This window comes from Pseudorasbora parva, chromosome 7 (assembly GCF_024679245.1).
Source record: "Pseudorasbora parva isolate DD20220531a chromosome 7, ASM2467924v1, whole genome shotgun sequence".
Classification (NCBI taxonomy): Eukaryota; Metazoa; Chordata; class Actinopteri; order Cypriniformes; family Gobionidae; genus Pseudorasbora; species Pseudorasbora parva.
In genome coordinates, this window is record NC_090178.1 from 13,711,787 (window position 1) to 13,733,934 (window position 22,148).

The 22,148-nt window shown below is 37.3% G+C and overlaps 1 protein-coding gene across 1 annotated transcript; it reads right to left on the reverse strand.

Annotated features, from left to right (window-relative positions):
• Positions 1 to 223: 223 nt before the first annotated feature.
• calb1 (calbindin 1) lies at positions 224 to 21,819 on the reverse strand. The gene is made up of 11 exons (XM_067448224.1): positions 21,623 to 21,819; positions 21,244 to 21,320; positions 12,297 to 12,371; positions 9,887 to 9,967; positions 9,417 to 9,473; positions 5,692 to 5,769; positions 5,560 to 5,615; positions 5,414 to 5,453; positions 5,279 to 5,332; positions 4,097 to 4,168; positions 224 to 979 (listed from the first exon to the last, which is right to left on the reverse strand). The coding sequence occupies exons 1-11, from the start codon at positions 21,699 to 21,701 to the stop codon at positions 866 to 868; spliced, it is 783 nt and encodes a 260-aa protein (XP_067304325.1). The 5' UTR covers positions 21,702 to 21,819; the 3' UTR covers positions 224 to 865.
• Positions 21,820 to 22,148: the final 329 nt, after the last annotated feature.

Genomic DNA, 22,148 nt, shown 5'->3' on the forward strand with positions numbered 1-22,148 from the left:
TGCATACTGAACAAACTAACATTTGCATGTTTATGAATATGTTGGACCAAACCACACGATGAGCTTCTTGAGATCTTCATCATTTACTCATATTGATTCAAACCTAACTTGCGTTCTCCTGCGGTACACAAGAATATATTTAGAATAATTTGTTTGCCCAAACAAAATTGGACCCCATTGACTTTTCAGAGGACTGAGAGATATGACACACTGGACACAAGTAGTCATTCAATAAGTTTAATATCATCTTACACAGTGTCTGTGGTGTTCAGCATAGAGGAGCATGTCATTCTTTACAGTGCAAAATCTAACATTAAAGACAGGACTGGGGCGATACATTACATTCGGCATGTGCTTGCAGTCAAAAATTCCCCACTACCAGGGCCTGCCGTCAGCTACAGTATAAACATGCATTGCAAAAGTAAATGTAGCCTTTTTGAGTTTTACATAGATCCCACCAACAGGCTATGTTTCATCAGCATTCCTTGAGGACATTAATAATTATTGCTTTTGTCTATGATATTGTTAGATAAATCCTTATTTATTATATTTGCTGAATAGGTATTGGTGAATATTTAGATTTTGAAATCAGAATGGGGATTTGTAGTTTTCTGGGTTTCTTTATGTTGAGGAAAATGTAGCGTTCATCAGTGCAGTGCAGGTTGTGTTGTACGTGTGTCATTGTTAAAAAATCTGTACATTTAGAAACAGTATAGAAACAACAAATTGAAAAGTATGTGCCACTGGTTGCCTGTGTATGTGAAATCCATGTTCAAAATTAAAGAACGTAAGAAGTTTCTAGCTACATTACGCATCACAGGTGAGCTGGGGACGGGTTTCTGAGTGCGAGTAGAGATGGAGGTGTTCACATCTCCTCTGCGCACAACACCAGCGCTAACTCCGTTCTGTAGAGCTTGCCTCCGTCAGACAGAGCCATGATGGCACTCTTATACGTCGGGATTTTGTTGACCTCTAGAACCTGTCAAAAGAGCAGAAGAGCATGTTCAGTGTTCTTAAGAAAAAGTAGTAGATAGTAAAAACATGATTTTAGAGTAATTATCTTTAAGGTCAAATATGCTATAGTTGCCAAATGTATAATGTATTCTTTCTACAGGAAAATGGGCCAAAAATAATGCACTAATCCTGACCCATTACATCATCCATGACTCCTATTGCACTATACAGTTTTTTGAATGAATGAGGCATTTATATAGCGCTTTCATATGTACTACTGGACACCCAAAGCACTTTACACTCTTGTAGTTATTATACTGTGTCATGTACAAATCCGATTCCAAAAAAGTTGGGACACTGTACAAATTGTGAATAAAAAAGAAATGCAATAATTTACAAATCTCAAACTTATTTTTTTATTCACAATAGAATATAGATAACATATCAAATGTTGAAAGTGAGACAGTTTGAAATGTCATGCCAAATACTGGCTCATTTCGGATTTCATGAGAGCTACACATTCCGAAAAAGTTGGGACAGATAGCAATAAGAAGCTGGAAAAGTTAAATTTACATATAAGGACCAGCTGGAGGACCAATTTGCAGCGTCTTTCAGAAGTCAAGATGGACAGAGGCTCACCAGTTCCCCCAAAGCTGCGGCTTAAAATAGTGGAGCAATATCGGAAAGGAGTTTCTCAGAGAAAAATTGCGAAGAGTTTGAAATTATCATCATCTACAGTGCATAATATCATCCAAAGATTCAGAGAACTGGAACAATCTCTGTCCGTAAGGGTCAAGGCCGGAAAACCATACTGGATGCCCGTGAACTTCGGGCCCTTAGTCGGCCCACAGGAATGCTAATGAAAATCACAACATGGTCTCAGGAATACTTCCAGAAAACATTGTTGGTGAACACAATCCACCGTGCCGTTTGCCGTTGATAGCTTAAACTCTATAGGTCAAAAAACAAGCCATATCTAAACATGATCCAGAAGCCCAGGCATTTTCTCTGGGCCAAGGCTCATTTAAAATGGACTGTGGTAAAGTGGAAAACTGTTCTGTGGTCAGAAGAAATCAAAATTTGTAGTTTTTTTTGGAAAACTGAGACACCATATCATCCGGACTAAAGAGGACAAGGACAATCCAAGTTGTTATCAGTGCTCAGTTCAGAAGCCTGCATCTCTGATGGTATGGGGCTGCATGAGTGCATGTGGCAAGGGCAGCTTACACATCTTGAAAGGCACCATCAATGCTGAAAGGTATATCCAAGTTCTAGGACAACATATCCTCCCATCCAGATGTCGTCTCTTTCAGGGAAGACCTTGTATTTTCCAACATGACAATGCCAGACCACATACTGTATCAATTACAACATCATGGCTGCGTAGAAGAAGGATCTGGGTACTGAAATGACCAGTCTGCAGTCCAGATCTTTTACCCATAGAAAAAATTTACACATCATAAAGAGGAAGATGCGCCAAAGAAGACCTAAGACAGTTAAGCAACTAGGAGCCTTGCATTATACAAAAATGGGACATTTCTATTCCTAAAAAAAAACATTCCTATTCCTAAACTTGAGCAACTTGACTCCTTAGTCCCCAGACGTTTGCAGACTGTTATAAAAAGAAGGGATGCCACAACGTGGTAAACATGGCCTTGTCACAACTTTTTTGAGATGTGTTGATGCCCTAAAATTTAAAATCAACTTATTTTTCCCTTAAAATGATACATTTTTTCAGTTTAAACATTTGATATGTCATCTATGTTGTATTCTGAATAAAATGTTGAAATTTGAAACTTCCACATCATTGCATTCTGTTTTTATTCACAGTTTTATTCCATTAATTCACATGACAATGGAGTTTTGGTGGCCTGAAAACAGAAATGTTCGAAAACAGCTTTCAAAGTGTAAAAAAAGTGCAGACAATGTGGCAGAAGACCTACAGGATTAGGGCCAAGCAAAAAAAAAAAAAAGCATCTCGAGATTAAAGTCATTATAATGCGACGTTAAACTCGTTAAATTTCGAGAAAAAAGTCGAGATACAATCTCGAGAATAAACTCATTAAATATCGAGAATAAAGTCGTTCTGTTTTGAGAAAAAACTCGTTATATTTCGAGAAAAAAGTCGAAATAAAATCTTGAGAATAAACTAATTAAATCTCGAGAATAAAATCGTTGTGTTTCGAGAAAAAATCTCGTTATATTTAGAGAAAAAAAGTCGAAATAAAATCTTGAGAATAACGCATTCGATCAGTGTTCGTTGCATAGCATACTGATAGAGGACATTAATACAATTTTGTCATAATTAGCTAAAGTTGATAGTATTTCTTTGTTACTGAAAGAAAGTCTGAAATATAGCTTGACTAAGTGATCCAACTCTGCCATGTCCTCTATCAGTATGCTATGCAATGAACACTGATCGAATGCGTTATTCTCAAGATTTTATTTCGACTTTTTTCTCGATATACAACGACTTTATTCTCAATATTTAATGAGTTTATTCTTGTATTCTAATGAGTTTATGATTGTATCTCGAATTTTTTTCTCGAAATTTAACGAGTTTAATCTTGCATTATAATGACTTTAATCTCAAGATGCTTTTTTTTTTTTCTTGGCCCTAATCCTCTTCCGTAAAGACCTGATGGAGAATGGAAGTGCATTCCAAAATTTGGGGGCCACAGTTAAAAATGCCCAATCACCCTTAGTTTTTAAGCGAGAACGAGGAACAGTAAGAAGCTGTTTTTTTATGATTTTTTTAATGATTTATTGCAGATCCATGTGAATGAGGATCGTTTTGACAACATTGTCGGCAGTACGTGATAAGTATTTTTAGTACAGGGTTATGAATAAATGTACTCTTAATAAAAATGCTCCTCCCCAAATCCACCTGCAAACAACTAGCAAGTTGCTAATCATGGCTCACAGTGACGTAAATATAGCCTGTTGGCTAATAATTCAAACTTCCTGTTTTAATAGGAAATAGGCATTTGCACAGAAAAGTAAAGTGAAACTTATGGCGTCTTCAAACCTTGCAGAAATTTGTGAACACCATGGCCTTCAACTGATATAGCTAGAATACATGAACAGATTTCAGAAAATTAAAGTAAGAGACCTCAGATTAGCATGGTTTTTAAATGTGTACCTTGTTGTTTTTCTCACAAAGGTCTTTGAGGAGGGCGTCAAGCTCATTTTCGTCCATGTAACCGTTCCTGTCCTAGGAGAGGCAGCGAGCATAGTGAACATTAACAAGCACAGATGTGTGACAGCCACTGAGGAAACTCAGTGTCATGCCACTTTACCATCATTTCCTGTATTCTCTATTCAGACATTAGGGACGCCTCATGCAATGTTCTCTAGGGAGAGATTGGAAATCAGGGCATTAAGGATCGGTTTGGCACACAGAGTCAATTCAATGACATGCTGGGTCTTATGTTGCACATTTGGTGTGCTCTGAAGAAATAATAGCCAGAGACAGTGGGTCTGTAACTTCCTTTAGAGAGCTTGAGACATTTAAACATCATCCTAAAAAAGGTACTATATATAATGGCTTTGGTTTAAAGGAAAAGTTCACCCTCCTTTTTCTTTTTTATTCACCATAATGCCTTTCCAAGTTCAAGATTTCTATTTCCATGTTGCACAGAAGAAAATAATAGGATGTTGATGGTAAATAAATAATGGCATCATTTTTATTTTTGAGTGAACTACTTTAATTACTGTATCAATACTGCATCCAAATAAACTTATTTTAAACCATTTTAGGAGGCATTAAAGAGATTAAATCAAGAATAAGTCAGTCAAATCAGTCCATGTATCACCTCTCAATGAGCTGATGAAAGAACAAGCTTACATTATGTGGCCGAGCTACGTGTCTGCTAAATGCAGACCAGCAGTCGGTGTGTCTGTAATGAAATGCATCAGAGCTTTGAGCATATGCTGCCTCTTCTAATGCCACATCATTGCACAGTGTTTTCTAATAGCCCAAAAAAGGGTATGTGTGCATTTGAGCCAACCCGCAACCCGAACCTGCCAGTCAATAAAGATCAGGGGTGCTGTCATCAGCAGTGAGGAATTTGCCCTATTCAGGGACACAGTAATACGTTACAATGGAGCCGGGGCCAAAAGCTTCAATGATGTTGGAGGTGATATCCAGAAAGAGAACTGTCTTTGCATACTAATGACTGCTTTCCTCAATCAGAGACAGTCTGGCTGATCTATGCATGCTTGGTTATGCAAAAATATCAACCAGGATTACTTAGGCATCCTGGCACAGTATTTTGATGATTACATCATTTAAATGAATGACTGATCAATGCAAGACACTTACCTGATCGTATAACTCAAAGATCTTGTTAAACTCTTTTCTGGCCATTTTTACCCCCTGAAGGAAAGATTTGCTTAGTTTTAGATGGGTTTGGGTAAATCATGAGCATTTATGTGTTAATGACTAATGCAGATATACTTGGAATTTTAGTAGAAAGTTTTCCTGGTCTGGTAACAGCCTGAGAGGGGGGGCGAGAGAAGGAGGGAGAGAGAGAAAATTACATTTTTCTAAGAAAGTTAATAGCCAATGACAAATATTCATAAAAAATTTGCAAGCTCACTAACCGTGCCATTTCTGACAGACATAATTTCCCGTCTTTATTTGAATCAAAGATTTTCAGCTGAAAAAAACAACAATATTTATTCCATCAACAAAAACAAAAAAAACATGTTTTTGTTGGGTTCTAGTTTACTTACTGTAGTCAGTGTGTACTCCTCTAATTTCTTCTCATCATATGGTTTTTTAGCCCTCTGAAGCAGATCTTTTAAAAAGTTCTGAAAAACATAATTTGGGAAAAGATTATATTTTTTGCTGAAATTATTCAGCAAGAATGAATTAAATTACAGTAAACACATTTATAATGTTACAAAATATTTTGTTTCAAATGTTCTTTTGAACTAATTCACAATTCACAAAAAGACTTACTGTCGATTTTGATTAAGCACAATTGAGCATAGGAGACTTTGGATTTTTACGAAAGTAAAAATCCCATTTATTGTCTTCATAGCTTTTGTTTAAACCATCAGCCTAGCCTAGAAATCTAGATGCACCCTAGCGGCAGCAAATTTAATCTGCCCGCAAGTGTCGTCTAGGAACTCTCAATACCCTTCTGAGCTGTATTCCTCTAACTCTTGCCGGACCAATCACATCGTGTATAGAGTCGGCGGGCGGGGCCATAATGACGACGGCCGAGTTGCGTTTGCGTGCTTCTAGTAAACTGGCGAACGGCGGCGGTCTTTCGAATCAGCTTTGACTGCGATTCTGAAAGACTTGGAGTTAAGCTTTTCTCTGAGAAAAGAACAAAGAGCGGCACTGAAGTCATTCTTAAAAAGGGAAGATGTGTTCGGAGTTTAGCCGACCGGATACGGTGAATGTTTATCAACTAGCTCTGTTTCACCTTCGTTGCTCTGGTTGGTGTAGCGCTATCCTATCGCGTGCAGAGGGAGTTTGAAAGACAACCGTTTATCCCGCCCCTCGGATTGAGCCCTGTCAATGGTGAGTTTCCAGACCAAACATCTTGATGTGGGTCTGGCTTGTCAGGCTACCGTCAGCCTGCATTATTTCAACTTTCTAAATAAGCATGTTCCGCAGGAGAATTGGTAGACCAATTATAAAGCACATTGTAGTTGGTTAGTATTTAATTGCTTTATTTATAACTCTTTTAAAACAATCCTGGAAAACTGAATGGTAAAAAATCTTTGTAACTAAGTCTTCTGAAAAAAGTGGACGGGCAGTGTTGCACTCTGGAATATAACACATTTTGACCAATCAGCATCTAGGACCAGATCTATCCATTTTAGGTTTTATATGAAGGTGCTGTTTTAAAAATGCAACATTCATATTTCACAGTGCTCTCATCATTTCCTCTTCCTGCCGGAGGTTCATTAGTGGGTCCAAAAGCGGTCCAGTGTTGACAAATTGCACTCATCAAATCACTGACTGTAAATCTGGCAGACGTTCAAAGAAACCGTTTCCCATTTTAATTTAAATGGCAAAATCATCAGTGCTTGCTTTAAACAATCCCCTTGGAGGGGTGCAAATGGTTATTGGTATTGATCTGGAAATGAAATATTTTGTTTCGTTAAATGGCCTACCTTTCAGTCCACATATAAGTGAAAGACCTAGATTGACTTCTTAAGAGGGAAACTCCAATGTGGGTAATCCCATATTGCTATGATTGACCTCATGAATCTTACATTTTAAGAAGGTACGAGTTGCCTTCTGAGTTGATTTGCATTTTGAGGTCAGTTATATGTTGTTAATAGGTTTACACTTTAAAAGGCCAACACTTGTCCTAACTGATATGAAACAAGATTGTGAAGAGATAATAGGGTGGAGTTGTACTTTATGCTGGTCAGCAAGTTTGTGTGCCAAGTGTCATAATGCTTTACTGTCTGGCCAAGCCTAAAATATATTAACATTTATGTCAATGTTTGAGATCCAAAGGCCAGTTTAATAAGCCAAATAACTGGTTGATACATCATGACTTTTTCTAAGCAACACATTTTAAGATTATGACTGAAGTACTCTCCTGCTTATTGCTTATTTTGATTTGTTTTAATGTGTTTTTCTACTATGTGTTTCTGCTCAGACAGAACCGGAAATATTTTGACTTTTTGAAAAGTGCATGTCACCTTTATTTTTGGTAAAATAGAGAGTTAAAGCTGTAAGTGTGTCTTGGTTAGGTCAGAGCAACATACACTATATTGCCAAAAGTATGGGGACACCCCTCTAAATCATTGAATTCAGGGCTGCGTCCGAAACCTGGAAAATCCTGTCCTCGGAGGATACATTTCAAAGTAGGAAGGCATCAAGGCACGTACAAATTTAATGTTCGCTTCACTTCCTGTCTCGTGAAATAATTGAATCTGATCGTGTTTTGAAGGCAGCATAAATGTATCTTTGCGTTCCATTCTATGACAGTTGAGTCAAAAAAAAAGATGGCATCTGAAATTTGCGTTTGAAAAAAATAAGTACTGTAGTAATTCAATATTTATGTATTTCTCACCAAAGCTCTCTCTATTTTGCTGTAGATCATAAACTATTACACTGCCTTAGAGGTCTGTCCAAAATGAGTATCGTGAGGTGCCTTGATGCACAAAAGCTGCCTTTGTCATTGTCTGATAGAGCAGCAAGGCGACGTGTCAGCTGCCTAGGTTATCGGACACAGCCCAAGGGTTCCAATAATTTCCGTGGCCACAGGTATATAAAATCAAGCACGTAACGCAGACTGCTTCTATAAACATCTGTGAAAGAATGGGCCACTCTGAGGAGCTTAGTGAATTCAAGTGTGGTACCGTGATAGGTTGATACCTGTGCAAGTCCATTCATAAAATGTTGTCACAACTAAATATTCCACAGTGAACTGTTAGTGGTATTAAAACAAAGTGGAAGCAATTGGGAAAAACAGAAACTCTGCTACGAAGTGGTAGGCCACATAAAATCCCAGAGAGGGGTCAGCACATACTGAGTTGCACAGTGCACAGAAGACACCAACTTTCTGCAGTCAATAGCTCCTGGACTTTAGAGCAGTGGAGAAATGTTCTCTGGAGTGTTGAATCACTCTTCTCTGTCTGGCAATTCAATGGACGAGTCTGGGTTTGGCAGTTGCCAGGAGAACTGTACTTGCCTGACTGCATTGTGCCAATTGCAAAGTTTGGTGGAGGGGGGATTATGGTTTTGCTTTGTATTTCAGGGGTTGAGCTTGGCCCCCTAGTTCCAGTGAAAGGAGCACTTGGTGCTTTAGCATACCAAGCCATTTTTGACAATTTCATGCTCCTAAATTTGTGGGAACAGTTTGGGGATGGCCCCTTCCTGTTCCAACATGACTTTACACCAGTGCACAAAGCAAGGTCCATGAAGACATAGATGAGTGAGTTTGGTGTGGAGGAACTTGACTGGCCTGAACACAGAGTCCTGACCTCAACCCGACAGAACACCTTTGAGATGAATTTGAGCAGAGACGGAAAATCGGGCCTTCTCATCCAACATCAGTGCCTGACCTCACAAAATGTGCTTCTAGAAGAATGGTCCAAAATTCCCATAAACACTCCTAAACCTTGTGGAAAGCCTTCCCAGAATAGTGGAAGCTGTTATAGCTGCAAAGGGTGGGACAACTACTTAAACCCTACGGATTAAGAATGGGGTGTCATCAAGTTCATGTGCATGTAAAGACAGGCATCCCAAAACTTTTGGCAATATAGTGTATAGTTTGGAGCTAGAGAAAATATGTTTTAAAGATACTATTATGATTTCATAATAGTATCTTTAAACATATTTTCTCTAGGCATTGGGTTTGGGACATTGGGGTCTTCACACACAAGGAACATAGTCATCTCAGCTGAACATGGTTAAAGTCCTCAACAGAGATGGTTGCTCACTGAGCACAAATCAGTTGAGTGGTTAAAAGTTTGCTTCTCACCTTAAGTTCATCAGATTCGATGTATCCACTGTGATCAGCATCATAATTTCTCCACGCCTGGAAGACAAATTAATAACATGGATGTGTAAAAAAGCTGCAGCTTCAGTGTTTCAATAATAATTATTTTGAGATCCGTTGACCACATTTGTGCTGCTTAATATTTTTTATGCAAACTGTGATACATTTTACTAATCAGGATTCTTTGATGAATAGAAGAATCAAAAGAGCAGCATTTAAAAAAATATGTATAAATGTGTTGTAGCATTATACATGTCTTTACTGTCACTTTTAATCAATGTAATGCATTCTTGCTGAATAAAAATATAAAATCTTTTAAAAATGCCTTACTGACTCCAAAGTTTTGGATGGTTTTTGAATACGTTTTTAATTGTATACTTCAAGAAACGCAATGGTATTATCTATTCTATAGTCAGCACAGGTTGTTTAAATTGTGTATATTTTAGAATCACCTCCATAAATTCAGCACAAGACTTCAGCTGTTGTCTGAAAAATAGCAAGAAGTTTTCCTCTGTGGGTAGTATTTGAACCAGCTGTGGAAGATATAAAGAAAAGGTTAAGTTTTGCACTTTCTTATTAATGTAATGAGCATAAATTACTATGGGAAAGACAAGGAATGCCAGCTTATGAGGTGTCCGAGTCTGCTGGATCTGAGGATATCTGCTCAGAGATCACATCTCTGAAAACATCTTTTTTTACAGATTTGACATGGTGAATAAATAATTCTGTTTCACAATTGACGTTTTGATGATAAAATGTGATTCAGTGTACTTGGATGAAAGCATTATATAAATTAACAAAAAGTTGTTCTCAGGTAAATCAACAGTGCAGCATTAAGCTCACGTAGTTTACTAGCAATCTAGACGCACCCTAGTGGCAGCAAATCGAATCTGCCACGAGTATCGTATAGCAACTCTCAATACACTTCTGAGCTGTAAAAAACCAAACTCTGGTCAGGCCAATCACATCATGTATAGAGTCGGTAGGTGGGGCTTGCGTGGTACCGTATTTTCCGGACTATAAGTCACACTTTTTTTCATAGTTTGGCTGGTCCTGCGACTTATAGTCAGGTGCGACTTATATATTAAATTTAATTTATACTGACTGACAAGAATAAACATATAGCCGCGAGAATGCGCTCTATGCTGCTCCTGTAGCCTAATATTTACTTAAAGACAACAAATTAGAAAGACTGAACACAAACAAAATGCCCCCATAAAGAAAATCTTATTCTGCAAAATACAAACAACATGTAGTAAAATATGCAGCGGAGAACGATTCACACAGCGTTCATCTCGCGCAGCTGAGCCTCTCCCATCTGTGGACTCGTTCCTTCAGCTCTGGCCATCTTGCTTACAGTCCGCAAGTAGCTTTCTTTTTCTTCTTTATCACAGTTAAAGTAACCTCTGCTTTTCACCTGTCCCTTATAAGTTTCTCACTCACTTCAAACTTTCTTTCTTCTGCTCGGGTCATTCAGTGAAGCGGGCACGAGTGAGTGCACGCGAGCGGGTGCTGGCATGCGCGCGCGGCTCCCGCTCTGCCCTAATGCGACTTATAGTCCAGTGCGACTTATATATGTTTTTTTCTGCGTCATGACGCATTTTTTGACTGATGCGACTTATACTCCGGAGCGACTTAGTCCGGAAAATACGGTACTAGTAAACACAGAAACTGGCGAAAGGCGGTCTTTCGAATCAGCTCTGACCGCGACTCTGGAAGACTTGGAGTTAAGCTTTTCTCTGAGAAAAGAACAAAGAACGGCACTGAAGTCATTCTTAAAAAGGAAAGATGTGTTTGGACTTTCCGACCGGATACAGTGAAAGTTTAATTTGTCAGCTCTGCTTCACCTTCATTGCTCTGGTTGGTGTAGCGCTATCCTATCGCATGCAGAGGGAGTTTGAAAGACAACCGTTTATCCCGCCCCTCAGATTGAGCCCTGTCTATGGTGAGTTCCCAGACTAAACATCTTGATGTGGGTCTGGCTTGTCTGGGTCTGGCTAATAGTTTACTGCAATGACATGACAAACCTTTCTTGAGTTACAGAAGCCGTTGGCAGTGCTGTCATTTTGTTTTTAGACCACAAAACAAAATCAATAATGTAACTAAAGAAGTGTGTTTTTGTTTAAGATAACCTTAAGATAACCTTATTCAGTTTTCCAATTAACCAAGCGTTAAGGAAACAGCGTATGTAGTTTGTTTTTCCGGAGCAGCAACTAAATTCTGCAAGTGTGTTTATTTGGTCCCAGTCACGAGACAAAACCTCAGGACGGTGAGTGAAACTGCATCAAATGTCTTTTTTTGGCAATCAGCATGGAAATTTAGTAAATTGAAAGTTATCCAGGCAGTGTGTGTGTACTCATGACTCTTTATCCCCAACCACTGGACTCCTTCACGAGTTTGACTATCTTCGGACATATGAAGGATTACTGTCCACTCTATATCCTATCATAATAACGGCAAAAATCACCAAAAAAAGTATCTAATATGCTAAAAAAGGAAGAAGCAGAAGCAGTCATCCGCGGCATAATAAAACTTGCACTGCTCTCGAGCTGTGTGTCACGCTCGTCTCATATTAGCAATCACTCCAGCAGCCTCGTTCTTCTCCACAGCTTTCAGCCCCACCCTGCTTCATACTACAGTAATATTAATACATAAGCTCATCGATGAATATCATTTCTGCCCGAGTTCTGTCTGATTATTTTCCATCAGCTGTAGAGGTGAAGACAGCAACTCCCATAATTTCATGAAATCAAGGCATCCTCAAGCTCTCTATAACCTCTAGAGGTGAAAATTACATAATTAAATAAAAATATATATATATGTATTATTTAATACCATAGAATGTGGTTTTAGCTTCCTTACCTCAATGATACCTATTTTCCCATCAGCATTTCGCTCATATTTCTCTACAAAGGCCTTCATTTTGTCTGTTAGTTCCTGGAAAGAAAAGAACAATTCAGGACATCCTAAAGAATAAATTCTGTAACTGTCATGCATGCTAACAAAAATACAGTTTTCTGCAGACATCACTGGTAACAATCAAGCTTCCGGCTGTTACAATCCATTTCTTCTGCCTTCTAAAAGCCATTGAGGTGTAAGAACAAATACACACAGACAGATGGGATATGCTGCTATCTTCATCCCTCATTGCACAATGCTGATTGTGTTTCCATACTGCTTTTGATACAGATGAGCGGAATTCTCATTCCTCAAAAAACCCTACCCAACTTGGCATATGATTCAGAGCGGTGACTGCGCAAAAATCAGTATAATAATGTGAAACAGCTCAGTTCATTCACATGATGAGGTAATGTTTTTGATCAAAGTTAGGCCTCAGACTCCAGAGTTTGTTCCATCCTCTTGATGTGAATAAAATGGAACCCACCAAGTTTTCTAAACTTTTGCCTGTTTACCAAGAGAAAATATATCTACAGATTCAGTGAGAATCAATAGGGTGGCTGAGACAAATGAAAGCATATACTCAAGCAGTCATTTCCGAGAGGGCATTGCACTGGTGTACTGCAGACTTTTAAATGAAGTGTATACTAAGATAAAATGGCCCTTAGACATAGGTCATAAAAAAATGTTTCTTAAATACATTTGTGTGTAAATATAAATATGTAATATGTAAAAATAAATGGCATATAGGAACATGTACAGCACCCTTTATTCAAATACTATAACTTTAAAAAAAAAAAAGATTTTGTAAGCATATTGCATAGTTGCAGTTGAGTCAATGTTATATTTGTGATAATGCAATGAAACACTCTTTAAAAAATAAAAAGGGAAAATATACTGGGAATTTTCTACTAGGACATTATCCAGAATTTTTTACGGAATTTTAAGTTAACCCTTAAAACAAACCTAATGCATAATTCACTACAGGTAAAACACCTGTAAAAAATATTTTTAGCCCTATTTTTATTTACTTTTTTTTACAGTAAATGACAAATGGCTGTCAATGCAAAGAAATTATGAAGACATGCAAAAATGAGAGAAATGTTGAAATATTAATAACTGATTTTGTTGTAATGCATGCTCTTCTCTTTGCTGCATGCTTTTTGTTTTTCTATAAAAAAATTGTGCATAGTAAAAAAAAAATATGTATACAGAGGGCACGGAAAGTATTCAGACCCCTTTACATTTTTCACTCTTTGTTATATTGCAGCCGTTTGCTAAAATCATTTAAAAAATGAAATTGATGTCATTAATTACTCACCCTAATGTCGTTCCACACCCGTAAGACCTCAGAACAAAGTTTAAGATATTTTATATTTAGTCTGAGAGCGTATGCAAGTGTATGCACACTGCACTGTCGTGTCCAGAAAGGGAATAAAAACATCATCAATGTAGTCCATATGTGACATCAGTTGGTTAATTAGAATCTCTTGAAGCATCGAAAATACATTTTGTTTCAAAAATAACAAAAACTACGACTTTATTCATGCAGCATTGTCTTCTCTTCCCTGTGTTTTTTTTTTTTTTTTTTTCAATCCTCAAATAAAGATTCAAACGATTATGAATCAGTGAATCGATTAATGATTCGGATCGCCAGTGTCACGTGATTTTTAGCAGTTTGGCAGTTTGACACGCGATCCGAATCATGAATCAATACGCTGATTCATAACCATTTTAATCTTTATTTGAGGATTGAAAACAAACAGGGAAGAGAAGACAATGCTGAATGAAGTCATTGTTTTTGGCCATAGTAACATATGGACTATTTTGATGATGTTTTTATTACCTTTCTGGACATGGACAGTATAGTGTGCATATACTTCCATATGCTCTCGAACTAAATATAAAATATCTTGTAACTGTGTTCTGGAGATGAACGGAGGTCTTACGGGTGTGGAACGACATTAGGGTCATTAATGACATAAATTTTATTTTTGAGTGAACTATTTAAGTTCATTTTTTTCTCATTAATGTACATAGCACACAGCACCCCATATTGGCAGAAAAACACACAAAAAACTGACATATATCACATGATTCAAGTATTCAGACCCTTTGCTCAGTATTTAGTAGAAGCACCCTTTTTATCTAATACAGCCATAAGTGTTTTTGGCAAATATGCAACAAGTTGTTCACACCTGGATTTGGGGGTCCTCTGCCATTGCTCCTTGCATATCCTCTCTAAGTTCTGTCAGGTTGGGTGGTAAACGTTGGTGGACAGACATTTTCAGGTCTCTCAAGAGATGTTCAATTGGGTTTAAGTCAGGGCTTTGGCTGGGCCATTCAAGAACAGTCACAGAGTTGTTGTGAAACCACTCCTTCATTATTTTAGCTGTGTTCTTAGGGTCATTGTCTGGTTTGAAGGTGAACCTTTGGCCCAGTCTGAGGTGTTGAGCACTTTAGAGAAGGTTTTCGTCCAGGATATCCCTGTACTTGGCCGTCGCCCTGTCCCTGCAGCTGAAAAACACCCCCACAGCATGATGCTGCCACCACCCTGCTTCACTGTTGGGACTGTATTGGACAGGTGATATTTTTTTCCACACATACCGCTTAGAAATAAGGCAAAAAGTTATAATTTGGTCTCATAAGACCAGAGAATCTTATTTCTCACCATCTTGGAGTCCTTCAGGTGTTTTTTTAGCAAACTCCATGCGGGCTTTCATGTGTCTTGCACTGAGGAGAGGCTTTCTTATTGCCACTCTGCCATAAAGCCCCGTCTGGTGGAGGGTTGCAGCGATGGTTGACTTTTTACAACTTTCTCCCATCTCCCGACTGCATCTCTGGAGCTCAGCCACAGTGATCTTTGGGTTCTTCTTTACCTCTCTCACCAAGGCTCTTCTTCCTCGAATAGCTCAGTTTGGCCGGACGGCCAGATCTAGGAAGGGTTCTGGTCTTCCCAAACGTCTTCCATTTAAATATTATGGAGGCCACTGTGCTCTTAGGAACCTTAAGTGCAGCAGAATTTTTTTGTAACCTTGCCCAGATCTGTGCCTTGCTACAATTCTGTCTCTGAGCTCTTCAGGCAGTTCCTTTGACCTCATGATTGTCATTTGCTCTGACATGCACTGTGAGCTGTAAGGTCTTATATAGACAGGTGTGTGGCTTCCCTAATAAAGTCCAATCAGTATAATCAAACACAGCTGGACTCAAATGAAGGTGTATGCATCTCAAGGATGATCAGAAGAAATGGACAGCACCTGAGTTAAATATACGAGTGTCACAGCAAAGGGTCTGAATACTTAGGACCATGTGATATTTCAGTTTTTCTTCTTTAATAAATTTGAAAAAATGTCATCAATTCTGTGTTTTCATGTCAATATTTGCTGCACTGTGTAAATTAATGAGAAAATAAAATTCACTTAAATGATTTTAGCAAATGGTTGCAATATAACAAAGAGTGAAACATTTAAGGGGGTCTGAATACTTAGCCACCGTACCGACTATAAGTATTCAGACCTTCTTAAATAGTTTGCTCTTTCATTAAAAAGTAGCCATGTTTTTTGACACGAAAAAAATATTTATGGACATTTTAACTATTGTTATTAATATATATTAATTAAAATGTTTAAAATGTCATTTTTTTGTCAAAAAACATTCCTACTTTTTAATGAAATAACATTGGTGACCCATACTGATGAATATAAAAATAAGAATAATTGTAGAATTCTGCACTGTAAAAAAATCCAACTTTGTATGACAAATTCAGCTTTTAAAGTTTATTCAACTACAGTATTTAACATGAAAAAAGTTGAAATAACTCAAACAAAGTTCGTACAACTATTGACCCTAATCGACCCTAAGTTTTCTCAACTTTTTTTTAAACAGTGTTTATATTATAATGCAATTTGTAATAATTTCTTGCCTATGAGAGCATTAATCTTATTACTTTCATTGCTTTTGTCAGTACCCTTTCTTGTTCTTTACCCATAAGTCCAACATTTCTGAACTCGTGATGGCATGAGGCTACCATAATGATTGATGAAGGTAGACTTTCTATTTAATACACAGAGGATTATATTTGTTTGGTTGAAAATGCCTATTGATTAATTACACAACCATCCTAAATCCTTGTGCTCTGTTGTTTCATTCTAAAGATGTGATCAACTCCATCGTCCAAATATTTCTGCTTCAGCTGACTGTAAGGATAGGGAAGGAGGGATAAATTCAAAGCATAATTGAAAGGAAAATTTAAATGAAGGTTTAGGTTGAGTTGTCCTCTTTCAGATGATAATGAACAGAATGAGTCTGCAATTTTAGTAATGATTATTAGTAATCGTAGTGGCATGAACACAGTGGCATGAACAAGCAGTTTCATATTGAAAAATGTTGTTGATTTTGTTAGTTAGCTCCCAGCATGCATTTATGCATAAGCCATGCCCTCACTGATCAAGTATTAATGTTTTGCTGCGTGTTGTCTCTTTTTTTATTTATTTGTTGGTTGAGGTCATATTTTTACTCATTTGATGGCATTACTGAGGTTTGTGAGTTGAGGTCCATGCAAGTCTATGAGTGCATTTTTATCCGTATTCAAAGAGTGTTAGGCGAGCAGACCTAAAGTAAGGTGGGCAAAGATGTATATCGTGTAAGATTAAATGACACCTGACCACATGCACTGTCTAGATGTCTGGATAAATTAAGTTGTTATATGCAGAGGCCCATGGGAGATATTTAGGGAGCAGAAAAGCACAGCGTGATATCATTAGAGGTGTGAAATGACCCAGTGGCTGCTTTTCCTCAGTCCTGTCACAGTCCATCACCTCCTCTTTACGCCTAATAGAGCCGTAGCTCAAAGACTTGGGAATCTCAATAAAGCAAAGCAATGGACACCACTTCAGGGACAACATGGAGGACAAGAAAGTCACTGTTTTACAATTTCAGACTAACTGCACACCTGTAGGTATATCTGAACTCTGCAATTACAAAATACAGATGATGGGATTGCTGAAACTCAGTGCTGGTTACCATATAGTATGTACACTATGACAGTATCATCAGGTTCAGCCTCTTTCACCATTCATCATTATCAATATGTTTTTTTAAAAACATTTTATTATTTTGCTTAAACACTTTCAGTGGTTCTCTTGAGGAAATATTTCCAATCCTTTACTTCCAAGGGTCCTAAGCCAACCGAGAAACTGCTTTTTAGATGAATGTAAATGCTTCCTGCAGGTATTAAAGGGCGATAACTATAACGATCTAACTATAACAATATAACTATAACAATCTGCAAATCGCTCTAAATGATAAAGAATACCACAAAACTATAATGATAATGGCACAGAGAAACTATATAATTGGAATTACTTGAATCAATGACAACCAATCAGAAGCCACCAGACTTTAAAAAAGGTAGAGCATTTGAAGTGGCAAATGACAAAACTGTATAATCTGATCCTATAAGAAGCAAGCTTTGAGACCTTTAGAACAGCACTTAACCTGGGTTGCTTTGGGCGAATTGTCCATATAGTGAGTGTTTAAATGCTAAATTGCTATGTACACATGACCTTCAGGATGGAAGAACTTCACATTTATTATAATGACATTTATTAGAGTCATTCAGTTACTGATTCAACATCTATTCAGTCATTCTTGGCCCTTATGAATGTTGTTTACTTGGCAATTTTAGCATGTGCATTTCCAGACAAGAACAAACCATCATTTCTATCCAGTAATGAGTTTCATCCAAGGTCATTCCACTACATCAAGTCCGCATGCAGTTCCCTCCAATGAGGCTTTGGTTCTTTCATCTTTGTTTTCAACACTGTGCATTGCTGTTCTTTATAGATAACAGCATAACCAGCAGATTGCAACTACTGAAGTATTGTAAAACAAACGCAAATGAGGATTTATCCTCTATGAAGCAAATGAGAGGAGGAGCCAGCCAGCAGATGTGCATGGACACAGATGGGGAGACAGACTGACTCTAACGTGCTGACTGAGACAAACTGGGACAACGTCTCTGTCCTCTAACAGAGCTTTTAACAGGTCTGATAACAAGCCACTCCATCATTTGATACAGCGAAGGAATTCACCATCATTTATTATAAAAGCTAGCCTGGAGACAATGTGTATGCCACTAAAATTGCAATATCTTCTAAAAAGGTCATATGGTTCAAGCGTCATTTTGATGAAACAAAATAAGATCCATTTAGATGGACTGTGACCATGACCAACACCTCACACCCTCGTAGAGAGATATTATCTTGTTTCCTTGCAGTGGTGCCTGAAGTTATTTTTTAGTGGTAATAAAGTTATTACATTTATTATCTATTATAATTTTCATTAATTCTTTAATGTTTCCTTTTTCTTTTGTATACTTATGTTTAATATACAATAAGTATTTATTTTTAATAATCATTTTATTATACATTGCCTGGACATCGTTTAGGTTTAAATAGGCAATGGTTTGATCATTATTGCAGTGATTATGTTTCTATCAGTTCTAACAGTTCTTCTAACCCTAATCGATGGAGTGTGTATCGATGGAGTGTGTACCCCACCCCCCACCCCCGGTAAATATGATCAATTGATCAATGATGGCTGTAAAAATAAATCTGCATTGTTTAACCTTTTGACCTTACATTCAAAAATCTAACCTTTCATTGCAGTAAAATAATTGAAAGTACGGGATAAATCACATTATGAAAAAAATGCTTTTCTCCAAAACCCATTGGACACAATTATTGGCATCCATAGAATTCTTTAGTTTATTCCCATTCATTTTTACAGATGGAATTGGTGCAAATGGGATAAAACGGTTAAATATAATGCTGGATATTTCATGTTGCAGGTCTATTTTTTTTTGCTGGAGGTCCTAGACATCTTGTTCTGTTCTTGTATCATGGATTCTATCAAATAAAAAATAAATAAAAATGAAACCTGTTAGAAATCTTATAATAGACCATGGTTGGATTTTCCATCGGGACAATGATCCGGAACAAACATCAAAATCAACACAAAAATGTATCACTGAGCACAAAATGAATCTTCTGCCATGGCCGTTCCTGACCTGAACCCTAGAAAATGAGTGGGGTGAACTGAAGAGGAGAGCTGGGAATCTGAATGATCTAGAGAGATTTTGTATGAACGTATGGTCTCTGATCTCTTGTCAGGTGTTCTCCAAACTCATCAGCATTATAGAAGAAGCTGTTATCCTGGCAAAAGGTTAGAGGTTGAAAAAAGTGTTGAAAAAAAGTGTTGAAAAGGGTGCCAATAATTATGTCCAACGTCTTTTGGAGAGAAAAAAAATCATAAAGAGAGTTTCCCCACATTTTCAATTATTTTACTTCAATGAAAGGTCTGATTTTTGTGTTTTTTTTTCCAAATAAAAGATCAAAAGAATTAACAATGCAGATTTATCTGTGCAGGCTTCTTTGTTCATATTTACCAAGGGGGCCAACAATTCTGATCACAGCTGTATACTATTACACATTATTGTTATTACTATTTGGGCATCAGACCATATACATTATACTTTAAATTGTAATGTAAATGCATTCATTTTCTGTGAAGCGATATGTATTGTGAAAAGCGCTATACAAATAAATGTGAATTTAATTGAATTGAAGAGCCCCCAGGTTGGATGGTCCAAAATTTCAACCACTTCACCACAGGCAGACAGTACATACCACTCCAACAATTTATGTAATAATCATATGTGATGCTATGTTTCTGCTAATTCTAAAACTTTATCTGCTCTCCATTATTTTTTGTTTTCTGGGAAAAAACTGCCTTTTCAGACTTCTGTTATCTAATTCGCATGACATTTGCTATGTATCATCATCATTCTAAAAAGCTGTCAAATATTTGTTTTGTTGTTGTGGCATTGAAAGGATTTTAAAGCACTTTACTGGTAAAATGTTTGGGGGTCGCTTATATTCACTTATTGACACACAGTACATCTTCTAAATGCCTAGTCCAACATTTATGAAACTGAACTATCCAACACCAGGATACTGCATGTGAAAATGTGTCTACTTCTATCCATGGGGGGAGAAAAAAAACGGTTGTCTGCAATGGTTTTATGAAGGTTAATTAAAAAAGCCTATTGAATTGCACTAATTGGAACAATGCTTGCATTTTAATGTATTGTATTTTCTGGGCTCATTACTACAAATTTTATAAATCCTATTCACCTTCCATACCAAATATTCAGTCTGTTTGAAAATACCACATATCTTATAATATTCGACAGGCAATTTTCAGTCTGTTTTATTTCTCTATATAAATCCCCTTTCACTAATTCAGCGGTTCAGAAATTGACAGCATATTCAGCATGGCACAGCTGGTAACAGCAGGAATAACAGTAGAGTACCAATGCCTAATCTCCATCTGCTGTTAGTCAGTCATACGCTTATACTTCCATGCACTTTAGTCGACAAAGTTCACAATCTTGCAATCTGCTGTTAATCTAATAGCTGTTTGCAAATCAATCAAAAATTAACATGAAGAGCCAATAATATTTAAGCGGAATGTATATGTTTTATGTATGCATATACACATACATAAATATATATATATTTTTAAATATACACATACATAAATAAATGTAAGGGTATGTTATATAAGAAGAAAAAATAAAGCTGTGTAAAATGCAGATAAGAAACCTTTTATTTTCCATGTAAACAATTGTTTACAAAGGATTTTTATTTAAATTTGGCTATTTTTGTCCATATTTTGTAATTTTCTCCAGATATTACTTTTTTGCTTGGACCCCAATATGCTGACAGCTGTATTTATTGTCATAATAATCATCATATTCATTTTTTACATTTAACACAATATTTTCTGGGATGTCACATAAATCCCAGCCTTCTATGCAGCAGCAGATTAAACAGAGTGTGTGACTTACCAGTCCTGCTTGTTTTCGTGCTTGTTGAAGTTCTTTGATAAAATTCTGCAACTCCTTCCCCTCGATATATCCATTACCTGAGAGCATTTACACCCCAAATCAATGACACAACACAGTTTCAGATTCAGATGTGTTTTCATCAGTCTGCCAAAGAGTATATTTCAAAACCATCTGAAATTTCTAAAAATCTATATCATGTCAAATGTTGACATCCCCACAGGTTAATGCATGTCAGATTATGTAAGATAAATTAGACAAATCATTTAAACCAAACTTTTGGAAACCAGTTGCAAAGCAGGTGGCAAGAATAATTCCATTTTTTTTCTTCCCCAGAAAATGTTTCAGTTCATGAAATCCACAAAATAAGGAGAGAAATTACCATCGTTGTCATAATGATGGAATATATCCAGGAACTGAGAAGCTGAGATCTCTACTCCTTGCAGGTATGCGTTTGCCATGTTCTCTCCGTGTATCGGGCGCTGATGCTGTGAGAGCGATGCTGTGAGAATGGCTCTGTGATGTCTCCAGTATTTAAGTGAAGTTCCGCCCTCCCCTCAGATGATGACAAACGCCCCGCGCACCTCTGTCGCCGCACACCGCAGGTAGCGCGCGCTATAGTGCTGATCTGCACAGATGTGAGATGCATTTAAATCAGAACTTCTTTATGCGCGAATGTCACAGACTCAAACAAAGCACACAGGCACACTAATACAACTCAAAATAGGAACTGTGGAACTTCCAAAAACATCTGGCTGCAAGAATCACAATCTGACATGCATGCATAAATTGCGCAGTGACCCATGCGTTCATTCTTAACTCCTTTCGACGTCTTTTGGGAGGCTGCCAGGGTGGCGGTCTTTAGGCCTATTTTTATTTTTTAATAAAAAACACTAAACTTCTGTCAT

Excerpts from the sequence above, each read along its gene's own strand:
- calb1 (XM_067448224.1), bottom strand. The coding sequence starts at position 21,701 with ATGGCAAACGCATACCTGCAAGGAGTAGAGATCTCAGCTTCTCAGTTC. Across the intron at positions 12,372-21,243 it reads CACGAAAACAAGCAGGACTG|GAACTAACAGACAAAATGAA; the intron begins GTAAGTCACACA and ends TTTTCTTTCCAG. Across the intron at positions 5,616-5,691 it reads AGGAGTACACACTGACTACA|CTGAAAATCTTTGATTCAAA; the intron begins GTAAGTAAACTA and ends TGTTTTTTTCAG.